The sequence below is a fragment of the Indicator indicator genome, chromosome 14, assembly GCF_027791375.1.
Source record: "Indicator indicator isolate 239-I01 chromosome 14, UM_Iind_1.1, whole genome shotgun sequence".
Classification (NCBI taxonomy): domain Eukaryota; kingdom Metazoa; phylum Chordata; class Aves; order Piciformes; family Indicatoridae; genus Indicator; species Indicator indicator.
This window is the reverse complement of record NC_072023.1, coordinates 11,487,279-11,501,590: the sequence shown is the minus strand read 5'-3', so window position 1 is coordinate 11,501,590 and position 14,312 is coordinate 11,487,279. Positions and strand designations below refer to the sequence as shown.

Here is a 14,312-nt window from a genome sequence, read left to right as displayed (position 1 = left end):
CTCCAACCAGCATAAAAATTATATTGAACTTTCCAGAAACATTATGTACAAAGAGCTGTCATCCATTTCTCACAATTCATTGGTTACCCTATTTGTTTATTTACCATGGCATATATTTTAAGAGCCACTAAAATTCTGTGCTGAATTAGCATCATCAAATGTTTGCATGACTACACAAAGGTTGCAGAAGGCTTTGATGCATCTTCTACTAGTGAATGTCCCAAATAATGGTGACCAATGAACACTGACCCTGCAGGTAAGGAAATTGCTCCTCCTTTAACTCTGGCTGTGCCTAGACAAGGAGCTGGGATAATAAGGAAAGTCTCTGACCTCAAATCCCACTCTGTTCTTGAGTGATCTGTGCTAAAGTTGTATATTGTATTCTTCAGATGTAAAGGAGGAACTTCTGACCCCAGTGCAAAGAGATAGCTGAACTCCACAGTGTAGTTCTTTAAGTGAAAGCTTACCATGCTCCCTCAGTCTGAATAGCAATTCCCTGGGAATGTGGAAATAATAATAAAAGAAAAAAGCACTTTCTCCTTTGGAAATGCACAAATAAATCAGCAATTGAAAACTAGCCAGAGAACCTTGTTGAGTGTCTCAATTTGGTCTTGTGCTGAATGCATCATTTCACTATGTGGCATGCTTCCCAACTGGGAAATATCTTTCTTCAAAGGTTATTTAAAATATCATTCTTCTATGCAAAAAAGTGCAAATGTGTTTCTCAGAAGTTATAGAATTAATAGTGACAACACAATCATTAAGCACACTAAATAGTGTTTTTAAATGTATTTTAGATACACAGGAAGTTACAACTATGGTAGCTATAGCAACCAGCATCCCCATCCAATGCAGAGTCAGTACCCATCCTTACCACATGATACTGCTATTTCTGGACCACTTCACTACTCAGCTTACCACAGAAGCTCTTCACAGGTAAGTTGGATTTATTACTTGACAATATGATTGCTACAAGAGTCTAAGTAAGCTTTGCTTCTAAACTACTTATCAGCATATTTGCTGTCTGAATCAATAAGCTGTCATCAGTGCAGTCATTGATAGTCCCTAATTTTTGTCTTTCCTAGTATTATCTAGATATCTTTTCATTCTGGTGGAGATTTTTTTTTTAATCAGAAGTGAATTTTGATTGTACTAGACTCTAAAATTCAGCAGTTAGGATCATAGGAAGTATTTCTGTGTTAAGGAGTAGCTGAAACAAAACCAAGTATAATCACTTGTGCATTTCTTAGGTATTAGGAATGGGAAAGAGATTCCAAACAATAAATAGAAGTGTTTTCCTGTAGCCAAAAGAAGATGCAGAGACCATAGTGAATTCTTCTCAGGCCCCTCATTTTGAGAATACATATGCTTAACAATTTGCCAGAAATGTGTGAGTTCTGCATACAGTGTGAATATCTTCAGGACACCACTGCAAAGAGGTTCTGTTCAATCTGTATGCCATAGTCTGCTGCTATAATGCTGAAAAATTACATCAGTAACTATTTCAGTTAACAAAACCCAGCCAGCAGAAAACAGCACAGGTGTTAAGTCAGACAACACTACACAAACAGTGTAAGTCAGACAAGAAATAAATAAAGCATAGCAAGCTCAATACATGTGTAGTTTAGTCATGTTCTGGTTAGTGTGTCATATGGAAATACTAACATACATTAAAATCATCATACTGTAGCAGGCTCTCTCTACAAGTGCAAATATCAGATAATTTCTTCATCTCTTGATAGCCCTTGAACTGTCCTGGATACACCTGAAGAACAGCTATGCTTTAATGATCACACTTCAAAGCAAAATTATTTCAACTTGTATTTTGCCTGCTCTTCTTCATGCTGCTTATAAAACGAGATAGACCTCACAGCAGGATGCAGCTAAGAAAACCCTATCAGTGCCCTCATTCTGTACTGAAAGGAGCTGCAAACAGAAACTCTACTTTCAAAAATAATCTAAAATTCTTGAATTATTTTCATACAGAATTTGATGACATTCTTTTTAAAGCAAAGTGAGCTTCCGTAAAATGCCTGCCTTACTGATAAGTCCTTTCTTAGCTACTTTTAACCAACAAAAAAATCAAAATATATTGTTGCCTGCAAAATCTAACAAGATGTTAGGGAACTACTCTTTGTCTAGCAGATTTTCTAAGGGGAATATGGTGCAAGGAGTTGCAGTAGGACTCATGACATTGCAAAATCAAAATACAGGAAGCCAAATTTGCAATGAATATATAAACAGCTGCCACTATATTGAAACTGGAGGAGACGCAATGTGTATGGCTGTGGCAGTACAATCACTCAAGAAGAGGAGCCATTGACCATAACTCTTCAAAAAGAACTCTTTGTTAAAATCTACATTCAGTCCAAATATAGAACTCTGACTCAGCTTTAGCTAATGTTCTATCATGCTCTTTGGGATCATGTCTAGAGATTAACTCCTAAATAAAAATCACTGTGTGGGATAAGTTATCCTCTACAAACATGGAATCAGAAAGACCTTGTCCCAGCCAGAGGCCTGAGCTGAAACAAGCACCATGTAATAAAAGTAGATTTTAGCCTCTCAAAGAATTGTCTTCATGTGGAAGAGAACAACATGCTCCAGGTTTCATCAGATCTCATGTTTAGAGGCTATTTTCCATTCCAGAGCAATGTAGCTAAAGACAATGTTTTGTTCATTTAGTAGAGCCTTATGATGGATCCTTTCACAGATACATTTCGCAGACCATCAAAGAACAAGTGGAACTGGAACAAAGAGGATCAAAGGAGTAACTTTGTTTGGGTGGAAGTGGGGAACTGAACATCTGGGAAGAGAATGAGTGACAAACGAGTTACCCTTTAAATTGTACTTGCCAACATGTAACACACTGATCCCAGCCTGACAATGTAATGATGGTTGCATTGTATTAGTTTTAGGATTTTTTGCTGTGGTTTTGTCATTAGAATCCTTACAGTGGATCTCTGCTGGGGAAGAAGTCACGTGGCTGTAGATCTTGTAGATCTATGTACAGCTCTAAGTGCAGGTGAGGCTCCCAAGCCAAGCCTGTGTCACCTGACCAGTGGCAAGTCCACGTTAGTGAGAGGCTTCTGGATAATTTGGATCCCTCATTGATAGAGGAAATGAGAAGGCAGAGGTACAGCATCATACTCACAACCCATTCTGTAACACATTGATTAGAGCCCTTGAGGTCACTGTTACCTCCTGTCTCTGAGACAGTCTTTAAGCTTAGCTTGGCTGCCAGAGGAATATGGTAAATGTCTTGCAGCTTTGGGCTAAATAGACATTTTGACAAGCAGCTCGTAGTTCCAGAAAGATTAGTAAATCTCAGAAGGGCAAGGCAAAAGAAATGGAGGAGATGGCTTGTAAAACACTTCCTAAGAGAGTAAATATTCTGCTAAAGTAATATCTGCAGGAGCTAAGATGGCACAAGCCTAAAACTGGCTCCTTCTGGCTGTATAGGCTGACTAATTCCCGCTGATGGCAAAGAGTCTTTTTCTTGACAGGCGCAGTCTGTTCAAACCTTGGTCTTAATCCGAATTTTTTTTTTCCCCCATTCATCAGCATCTGTGAATGGTTCACAGAACATTTGCTTCCTTGTAACTCCAGGCCTGATTGCTCATTTCTTGACTTGGCTTACTGGCCAGGAGCCTGGCATGCACATAAAGAAAAGTGATATGCAGATACCTGATTCTCTCAGCCACAGTGCAGAAATGCCTGCAATCCTATGATGCTATTCCACCATTATTCAGAAGGGGATTGTGTGTGTACGTAAACACATCTATACTGACTTCATGTTTTGTCAGCTTCTGGAACTGGGAGGAGTACATTTCTATCAGGAAGTGCTTGTGCTGCAGTTTTGCTGTCAGCAGATTTGGTTAATGAAGAGCATAGCTGGCTTCCATGGCCTGAACAGAACAAAGCAGCCTGGGAAACACTGCAGAAGTACAATCTGCTGTTAAGTAGTATGCTGGGTTTGCACCTCTTAGGGTCACATTGCACACTGTTGGAACCCAGTTAAAGGAGCTTTAAGCCATGTTTATTCTCTGGCTCTCCTAAACAGCTCTGAGGACTGTGGTGGTCTCGCATAGTTTCCCAGAAACGCCCTATGAATTGCAGCACCACTTAGTTTCTCTGTGCAATGCTGCATGCCACAATTCTACCCAACCGTGTCTTCACTTCTCTTCATAATGACTCTACAACAGGATTTACATAGGGGGAGTAGTGGAAGAAACTGAGAGAGCCAAAGAAATCCTTTTCCAGCAAGAGTCTGTGTTTTGGTGTCAGTTCATGTTGTTCAGGCCTATTTACATCACAAATAAAAGAAGGGGAAAAGTTCTTGCCCCTCAGCACATACACAGTGTAAGTCCCTGACTTTAGCAATGCAGTAAGAATGACGTACCCTCCCCAATAACCACTGTGTCATCAAACATCTAGTAAGGACAGAAAAAAATACTGTCCAAATCACACCCATGCCGCAAGAATCATTGTTCCTAACTGTATGGCTTCATAACGGGTTTGAGATTGTTAGAACATAATTGAAATAATTATGTATTGAATGAAAGAGGAAACAGATGTTGTAAATTCTTTTTAAGTAATTACAAAGCTCCAAATGCCACTCCCTGAAGTACCAAAAGCACATAGACTGACTTGAAAAATTCACCCAACTTATTTGACTGACTAATATTCAGTTTGTGGAGAAAAAGATCAAATTAAGGGTTCGCAGTATCACAGTATATTAGAGGCTGGAAGGGACCTCAAGAGATCATCACATCCAACTCCCCTGCCAGAGCAGGATCACTTAGGGTAGTCTGCACAGGAATGCATCCAGGTGGGTTTTGAAAGTCTCCAGAGAAGGAAACTCCACAAGCCCCCTGGGCAGCCTGTTCCAGTGCTCCGTCACTGTAAAGAAGTTTCTCCTCATGTTGAGGGTTATAAAGATACAGTCAATCAATGTCCTTTTTTTGTTTGTTTTAGATTTTAAGCATATTTTTATGAAGTCAATTTATAGGCAGCACTTCACAATTGCTGTAATTTCTGTAATGAATTACTTGCAAGTCCTAAAGCAGTGGCTAACATACAGCATTAACGTACATTCCACAAAAGCGTGAGCTATTGCAATGCAAAGTCAGAGCCACATCTGTAAGGAAAATATTTTGCTGTTTGGACAGAGACACCTTTCACCTCCATACATAATCAGTCAGTGAGTTGAGGATAAGAATAAAGAGATCACTCTCCATCCTCACACTGCAGGAACTCAGTCTTCACTTCATGGGAGGACATATTTAACACTGTATTTTCTAAAATAATACTAAAAGAAATTGAATTAATTTGACATTTTTGGGCAAGGCCTTAACAATAATCTGCTCAAAGTCTTCCAGACTTAAAGGGCTTCTTGTCTAGGTCTAACAGCAGCAGTAGCAGCAAGTGTGAGTTAACCCAGAAAATGGTAATTTCCTGTCAAGAGCCCTCCAACAAATGTCGCTTTTATATCTGGCAAAGATCACTAGGCCCCAGTGTTTTGAGTTCAGCATGCTGAAGCACTCTTCATTAAACCGGATGTAGAGTGTGAAAGGTGATTCAGGCAGCATGGGCAGGCATCCGCCCAGATGGCTATGCTGTGGACACTCCAACAAGGCTGAATAGATGCTTCATTGGATGAGTTAATAGTCAGGCAGGGGCCAATGAGTACTTTAAAAATATTGTCTTTCAATGGTCTCTTCACTGCAAGGAAAAAGAAGTCACTGACTCATTTGCGATTAGCTGACCTACCATTACAAAACTTTCCATCTTGCATTCAGTCATAACAGAATTTATTGTAAAATACTAGATATTTAGAGTCTATGTTATTTTCAAGCAATTACTCCTTTTACATTCATGACACATTCATAAACACAGCTGCATCGGGAGCACTTGAGGGAAAGAAAAATCAGCACACTGTATCCTGTCCCCTCATGCACAGCCATTAGTCCTGTCTTTTTAGTAGGCCTTAGCATGGCCTCTTGACTGCAGCTAGGAGGAGGATTATCTTTCCCTTTCCGTGCATCCTGAAGTTCATTCTGGGAGCCAAGGATTCATTCCCCCAATGGGGGAATGTTTTTGTGCTTCCAAACTGTGTAAAATACAGTATGTGGCTTCCCCACATAATGCCACATACAATCAGGACACCCACCACAATGTTCCCAGAATCTGTTTCTTTCCTCTTGCTTGCAGATGAAATTTTTGCAGTCTACAAATTATTTTAAGTAGAAAATTGCCCCATCCAAAGCCAGGGCTTTCTCTTAGCATTTGTAAGGGATATGAAATGAAGTAATTCCCTTGTTATAAGACACAACCTCAGTTTCACAACCTCAAAGGAAAATTACACTGAATCAGGATAGCAAAGGATTTGGTTACTGTTACCAGCAGAGTAGATCAACTATTGCATTGGGTAGAAGACAAGAGAGAATTTGACCAATATGGAGAAGGGACTTTGATTTAAGTTGATCCAACCTAACTAATGGATTATATCATATAGCAGGATGAAGAGGAGAAGGTCCATCTTCTGAGGACTTCTCATCTCTCTTAAATATTTATCTCGGGGTTTGATAATTTGTTCCAGTGGCTGTAGAAAGACCACAGATGACTCACTTTTATTAGATGCCTGACTTTTTCATAACTACAGTGAGGAGAGATGAATTTATCTCTGAAGCTACAGCAATTCACAAGACAACTTACTTCCTCTGTATTCATTATGGTAAGAGATTTGCTCATGAAGATGTTCAGGCAAAGGTAGTCAGCAGGCATTAGCATGAAAATTACTTCCATGTATTGCCAGTGCAGACCAGGAAAGCAGCATCCTAAATCTATTAGCTAGACTCCCAAACATTAAAAATATTGTTCAACTTTTTCTGGAATGTCTTGTGTTTACTTAGAATACTTGCAGGTTGTCATCCGTTGACAGAGTGCACTGTCCTTAATTGCTGAGTTAAAGGAGAGAACTGTGATCCTACTTTCAAATCACCTCATTTGAAACGTCAAAGTTTGAGTTTTGCTGTTGCCAGACACTGACAGTCCTTATTTTCAGCAAAAGCTTCTAGAAAACCAACAAGTTTGGAAATGATTCTTCTGTAAAGGAACAAGAAGCTTTCTGCAGTCAGTGCCTAAGCTCTGTTGAATTTTCCTGTTGAAAAGCCTTTCTCTGGGGTGACAAGGGAAATTTAGGTGATCTTGAACAGATTTGTTGCCAGTATTACCAGTACAGCTTATTCTCATAGCTGTATTAGCAGTACCAGTTGAAGTATTGACATTCAGTATGGTGCTGCCATTCACCATCCTGTTTCAGCAGCTGACTGCACCGGTAAATCCACAGTCTGTTGCAATGAGAAGCATATGCTAAATAACAACATTGTGCAGCTTTGATGTCTTCCCTCTCCCCAGGACATGGTGGAATATGGTAAATCATTATCTACAATATGGTTGGTCAAAAATAGTATTCTCTTTCTCCTCTTAGGAATGGCCAGTGCATAGGGTTTTAGTTGCCTGAGGCTTGTGGACTGTTTGAATATGTCTGCCAAGGCAGGGCTCCCTGCCTGGCTGCAGTCTGAAGGGTGGAAGCAGAAACTCCTCATGGAGACATTGCTGTAATTGCCTGGGGCTTACGCAACAGTTTTTTACACAACTGATTACCCCAGCCCCAACCATACTGGAGTAATGTAATGAGACCCTTTGGGAATCATTGACATCTGCCTCCTAGGAGCAACTATGGCAGCTTTTCTCTCCATGACTTCTCCATGAGGTTTTACAGTCCTCAGCCACATAAAGTTAGGGCAAGGTTGGTAAGCATCAGAAGAAGTGATAGTCTCATTTTGGTGATGGCCCTGCTTTGGTGACAGCTTTCTAGTTAGGGAAATACTGAAAGGTCAAACAACACAAGATAATGAAATTTTAAATTATGACACGTTTTGTAGAAAAGGTATAAAGGTGTCAAGTGTAGAAGCTCTGAAGATACATGGCTGGCCAAGGGGAACAGGGATCCCAACCCTCTCAGCAGTGCAGATGGACAGCAGGAGGACAAACAGGAAGAGCCATTTCTTAGGCACAACACAGATGATCTGCTCCTGTAAGACAGGCAATAAGATAAAGCAATCAATCACAAGCAGTTTACTTTCTGTTGCTGTGCAGCTTGTGATACAGAGGGCAAAAGCTGTTCTCCATTTTCCTGTCTATCCTATCCTCAGCACATCTTAGTGGAAGGCATTTGTCAAACTTCTTTGATTTCTAGTTTCCAGTTGTCACTGTGAACAGCTAGGGAATAGAAAGATTCTTCTTCTGCCTGCCTCTTTTTATACGTTCTTCAATTAGCTCCTCACTCTGAGGCCAGACCATACTATTTTTCTGGCAGGATGTCTTGAGAATATTTAGAAGGAAAGGCACCTTTCCAGTAATAAAAATCCTTTTGCTCTCCTCCCTCAACTGAGTAAGCTGGAGTCAGGACATTTTATACTTGCTTTTTTTTTAACTGCAGAGCAAGCTTCCAATTTAAAGCTGTAAGAAAAAGATTAGATTAATTCAATTTATGCTCCCAGATACACCTGTCGGTACCTTGTTCTTTGATAAGTTAATGCAATATTTAAATGCAGTGACTCCTTTACAAGACTTTCCCTGACATTTGGTTTGACTGCAGGCAGTAGTCATCTGGTATTCTACCTTCAGTATGTCACCTAGTTATTGAAGGGCTGCTAATTCATATGATTGTGTTTTTGTTTAACATGGAATTGTGATACCACCAGCCCTTATTTTAGAAGTAATTATGTAGCAGATAATTCTTTAATTGCCATTTCTTTGTTTTTTCTATTGTAGTACCCTTTCAACAGCCCAACATCAAGAATGGAGCCCTGTTTGATGAGCAGTGCTCCAAGGCTCCATCCCACACCAGTGACTCCTCGCTGGCCAGAGGTCCCAGCTGCAAACTCCTGCTACACGAGTCCACCCATGCACTCCACAAGATATGGGAACTCTAGTGACATGTACACCCCCTTGACTACACGCAGAAATTCTGAATATGAGCACATGCAACACTTTCCTGGCTTTGCCTACATCAATGGGGAAGCCACCACGGGTTGGGCTAAATGAAATGACTGGTAGCAGCTAAGCCCATATACTTAACTTTATGTTATGTGGGACTTTTTATGGACATTCTTCAAGGGAGGTGAAGATGGAAAAGACCCTGGGCAGATAAATGTAGTTCATAATGTGGGCAGATTGCAGACCAGTGTCACTGAATGTTCCTGTAGCCGAAAATTATTTTTGTGCTATTCTAGACCACTTTTGGGGCCAATCTGTGCCTTTTTAAATTCTGGCATGCAGGCCAATCCTGTGTGATGTCAGTTTGAGTGAGCCATTTTTGCCTCCCTCTCTTATTGACAAATGATACTGAGTCTTAAAAAAAAAATACTGGAATAGGATCTATTTATAATTTGAGTTAAATACAGGAAGTTCACCTTCAGCAAAACTGTCATCTATTTGTCTTTTAAGCTCTTAATGCATGCCTTAAAGAACACTCTGCCAAGTCATCATTCATTCATATCGACTCCTCTATTTGGCTCCTTAAAAGACGTGGTGGTGTAGGTTTTGGTTTCCACTCAACTTTGTATATTGATGCACCTTTCTGTGGATCCAGTAAGTTTGATCTTTACAAAAGAGAAGAAAAGACATGTAGCATTGAATTATACACTGCCTTAAGTTGACTATTGTTCTTATTATATATGTATTTGTGTTAAGTTTGCACAATCTGGAAAAATCTGATTTCTCTGGTCAGTAATGACAAGGTTAAGAAGGGACTTGGAGACTGGGAAGATTTTGGATTCAGAGCCACATATGTTAAATATGACAATAATGAAGCAATTATGTAAAGTAAATGACAATGCAAACATGGTTAGTCATTTAATTACCTATTGACAGGTATGAAACTGTTCTTTCAATTCCTTCACGTGGTGATAATTCTATACACTTCTACAAAAGCAAAATTCAAAGCTGTGCCTTTGAACTTATTCTGTACTGTGTATGTGTGGAAAAATGTATTGTATTTTGGGGAGAATTTTTCTTAGACATTTTCTGTCAGATTTGTAGCTATTTGTGAGGTTTTGTTAGATTTTATTAACATAGCTTTTTCTTCTGTATTATAAAATGCACCAAGCAATTATGGTGGACCTATTACCCTATGGGTAAGAAATAAATAAATGGAAATATGACATCAGACATCTTAGTAATTGTTTTGTAAATAAAATCTTTGGTAGCACCCAGTTGATGATAACCATGTTTATGCCTAAAGTGGACAAAAGTGTTATTTGTACAGTTGTGGAAGGTAAACAAGGGATTTTCACACTCAAAATAAAGTCCTTGAAATCAGATATAATCTGAATTTACTTAAATACATAAGCAAACCTTCAAAAACTCTTAAATGTGACAATGTATGTTTTCATCCAACAAAAGACTTGAGAGCTTCTAAAATACACATCACCTACACCTGTGCTTTCAGCTGCAAGTGCTCAAGGCTCTGACTGGATAGATGACTATTGGTTGGTTTAAGCCCTGCTGCTCACCCAAGCCAGCATATTCACTGAGGCAGGTAAGATGTGCTTTCCTCTTTACAGTACTTACAAACATGTTGCCACTGGAATATTAGAAATGGAAAAGTTATTTTTCCTTAGGTAAGCTAGTAAAGTGGCAAAATTCCCAGAGCTTGTGCAGTTAACTTGTGAGTCTAAAGTAACTAGAGGAATGCAGTAGAAATCTGCAAGGACTGAGGGACAAAAGATGTTCCAGGACAGTTTGGCAGGTGTTGAGACTCAACCATTCAGCTAAGGGCCTGGTGGGATTTTTAGAAACACAGTGAGGAGCTTATCTCCACCTTTAGGTATCTGATGAAAATCTTGTTTCCTGTGCTTAGCGTCAGAGGCTCTGTGAAATGTTACCTCTGTCAGCCAGTGTTATTACCCCAACATATTTTCACTCTTCACTTTTATTAAGGACAGGGGAGATCAGACTTAGGCTAACTCATCTATTTTATGCTTACTCATGTTATTTTCAGGCAAAACTGTCTACATGTGAATAAAGTAAGTCATGTGAGGAAGTTTGTTTACTTGGAGGTTTGATGGATTTGAGACAATAGTCCTGCTTTGCATTTTGTTATTGAGGATTCTGGCCTATTCATTATTAACAAGCACAGAAGTATCTGCCTTAGCAAGACTGTAATTAGTATGAGAAAGGCAGTGCCACTAGAACAGAAAAATCCACTTTCTCTTCTCCAGCGAATTCCAAATCTCTGCATTACATTGCATCTGAGAAGAGCCTGCGGTGCCCCCATTCACTCATCTGTGTTGCTGGAACACTGATCAATCTCCAGTTAGCTGACAGGCTGCTGACCATGACCTACCATGATCCCTCCAAGGACAGGATGCATTAGTGAGACATGTGTGGGCAGAATGGCCCAGTAACTCAAAGCTAAGTCTTTGGAAGGATCAGGACGGAGATGACACCCAGCACCACTCAAGGGAAGCCAGTAGCACTTTCTACATTTTTTACAGTATTTTGTTAAACCAAATAAAGTCTAATTCCTGTTGACTGAGAGGAAAACATGAGACGGCCTTTGAACTGTTTTCTGATGAAGGCTTTGAAATTTAAACTGGACATTCATGAGAAGCACTATATAGATTACCAAACACAGCTCTACAGAGGTCACCATCTGCATCAGAAGTCCTGCAAAGAAAAGCAGAGCTCCTCCTTGACCACTGCAGGTCAGAACCAACCATATTAATATAAACTGACACAGCTTTGAGATCACAGGGCTGTATATCAGGGTGTGAAGTTGAGCAGCTCATGAAAGGATGATAACCTCTATGTAGAATGGATGGTTAGGGGCAGGAATATCTTAAATCATCCTGGTACAAATTGCCAAACCTCCTGAGTCAGGGCCTGCAGCCTGTTAATTAAGCTTTTCCCTTGCCCACGACTTCTTGCTTAGCCACATGTTTATGTATGTATAAAGTAAACATGTGACTACACAAACATTTCTGAAGAGGTTTTTATACTATATGCCCAAATATTCAATCTCATTTTCACTTTTTCTTTCTCTTCTTTGTTTTCCTTCTTTTCTTTTTAATTATTGTATTTTTTTCTTGCTCACTTTCTTCCTTCTCACAACAAATAGATATTTAATTAAAAGTGTGATTTTTTTCATGCTAAAACATGCAACAAAATCCATATATATACTAACACTATATATATTATAGAATACTAGCATAACATGTATCGTATTTTTAAACAGACTTAAACACACACAAACATACATGTATGATTACACATAAAAATCCATTACAATTCTTCAAGATTTTTCATTACCAGGTAGAAAAAAGACTCAGCGGGGGAAGAGCAGTGAGAACTCCATTCACTGGCATGAATCCTGTTTTTGTCAGGCTACCTCTTGCTGCTAAGGTCACTACCCTTTGACAAAAATGGCCTCTGACCTCCACAGCCCCACAATTCTGCTGTGACTGACCCTGAAACCCATGAAATTCAGGGGCAGACATTGCTTTGGAAGGTTTAGATAAAGCTGACTAACATGGGAAGGGCTCATGGTATGCACCCATCTGAAAAGGTCTGGCAGTTCTTTGGTAGAGGATGCAATTTATTCTGTCCCTTCTTTTCACTGGAATCCTAATCCTTCATATGCTACCTAAAGTGGAAACTAAAACACACTGATGATGAATAACAATGTGCCTTTAAAGGGCAGTAACAGTTTCCTAGTCTTGATTTTTTAGGAGTTCTTAAATTAAAAAAAAACAAACAATTGGTTATGGACAAGTAAAGTGAGTGTTTTGCTGTGCTGTGAAATAAACCTAAGCAGGCTTATGTTTTATTATAGGGTTGTAAACTAAAAAGCAAAGGATAGTTTTCCTTGGATTTGTCTCAGAAGCTGCATTAGTATACCCATGGACCTAACTCAGAAGAAATGGCTGCACACATCAGGCTGGATTTTGTTACTCCTTGCTGTCCAGTGACTATGTTCAGGTTTTGTACCTAAGTTCAGCCCACTGTGTCAAAAAAACAAAACCAGAAAATTTAGATCCTAGTTTAGGTTTGCATCTTACACACAGACATACACCAACACATCTTAGCACCTTCAGAGCTCTTTGGAGCCTCTGCCCACCTGCAGATGGAACCTCCCTGTTCCTATGATATCTTCTGCCATGGAGCTGAACATTTCTGAGATGAAAGGTTTGTCTTAATGACCACAGAGTACTTCCTGAATTGCTGCTGAAAGAATAAATACTTCAAGGAGAAACTGACTGCAGCTCCCTCCAAAGTTTTATTATTGTGGAGTTTTGTCAGCTTCAATGCATCATTTTCTGCTATCTGGACAGCAAGTTTTGATTTTAAGGCACACTGAGTATGGAAATATTATGTATCTTTTCAAGGTAGTTTAACCTACAGTCTTGCAAAGCACTTTAGATATATAGCTCACCTTGCCCTGTCACTGCAGGCTCCACTGATGCAGCCCACCCTCCCCTCCTGTCACCTCCAAACCAAGCCGTGGCAGCAGGGTGGCACCAGCACCATTTCTCTGCACCATCCTGGATACTGACACCCACAGCAGCACTTTCCAAAGAATATATTAACCCCTCTGTGAATGCCTGTGTGGGCAGTTTTAGGAAGGTAGCCATGCTGCCCCTCTGAGAGAGAGGCTTTGCCTGGAAAACACCTTTAAGATCATAAAATCCAACCTAAAACCTAACACAGCCCTAACACAGCCAAGTACACCACTAAACCATAGCCCTAAGTGCCACATCTACACATCTTTTGAGCAACCTGATCTAGTGTGAGGTGTCCCCTGCCCACGGCAGGAGGGTTGGAACTAGATGATCCTTGAGGTACCTTCCAACCCTGACAATTCTATGATCTTTTAAGTACCCCCAGGAACGGTGACTTCACTTTCCTGGGCAGCCTGTTCTAGTACCCAACAACCCTTTCAGTGAAGGAATTTTTCCAAAGTCCAACCTAAACCTCATCTGCTGCAACTTGCTTGTTACTAGGGAGAGTTGACCGACAGCCACCTTGCTTGTTGGTCCCTTCACCAGCTTTGTTGCACTTCATTGGCCATGCTCCAGCACCTCGCTGCCTTTCTTGCAGTTAAGGGCCCAAAACTGAGCATAGCTATCAAGGTGCGGTCCTGCAGAGTCCAATGGAAGGTTTTTGTGTACCCCCACCGCTCTGGTGGATTGGAGTTGAGAAGAAAGGTTTTGGGTTGCTGCCAGACGTTATGGTGATGACTA

The 14,312-nt window shown here is 40.1% G+C and overlaps 1 protein-coding gene across 1 annotated transcript in view; it reads left to right on the top strand.

The window, feature by feature from the left end:
• RFX4 (regulatory factor X4) overlaps positions 1-9,114 on the top strand; it is a 75,513-nt gene extending 66,399 nt beyond the window's left edge. Inside the window, exons 19-20 of the mRNA XM_054386834.1 lie at positions 798-936; positions 8,842-9,114. Of these exons, the coding sequence (XP_054242809.1) occupies positions 798-936; positions 8,842-9,114 (412 nt within the window). The remainder of the gene's footprint in view (positions 1-797; positions 937-8,841) is intronic.
• Positions 9,115-14,312: the final 5,198 nt, after the last annotated feature.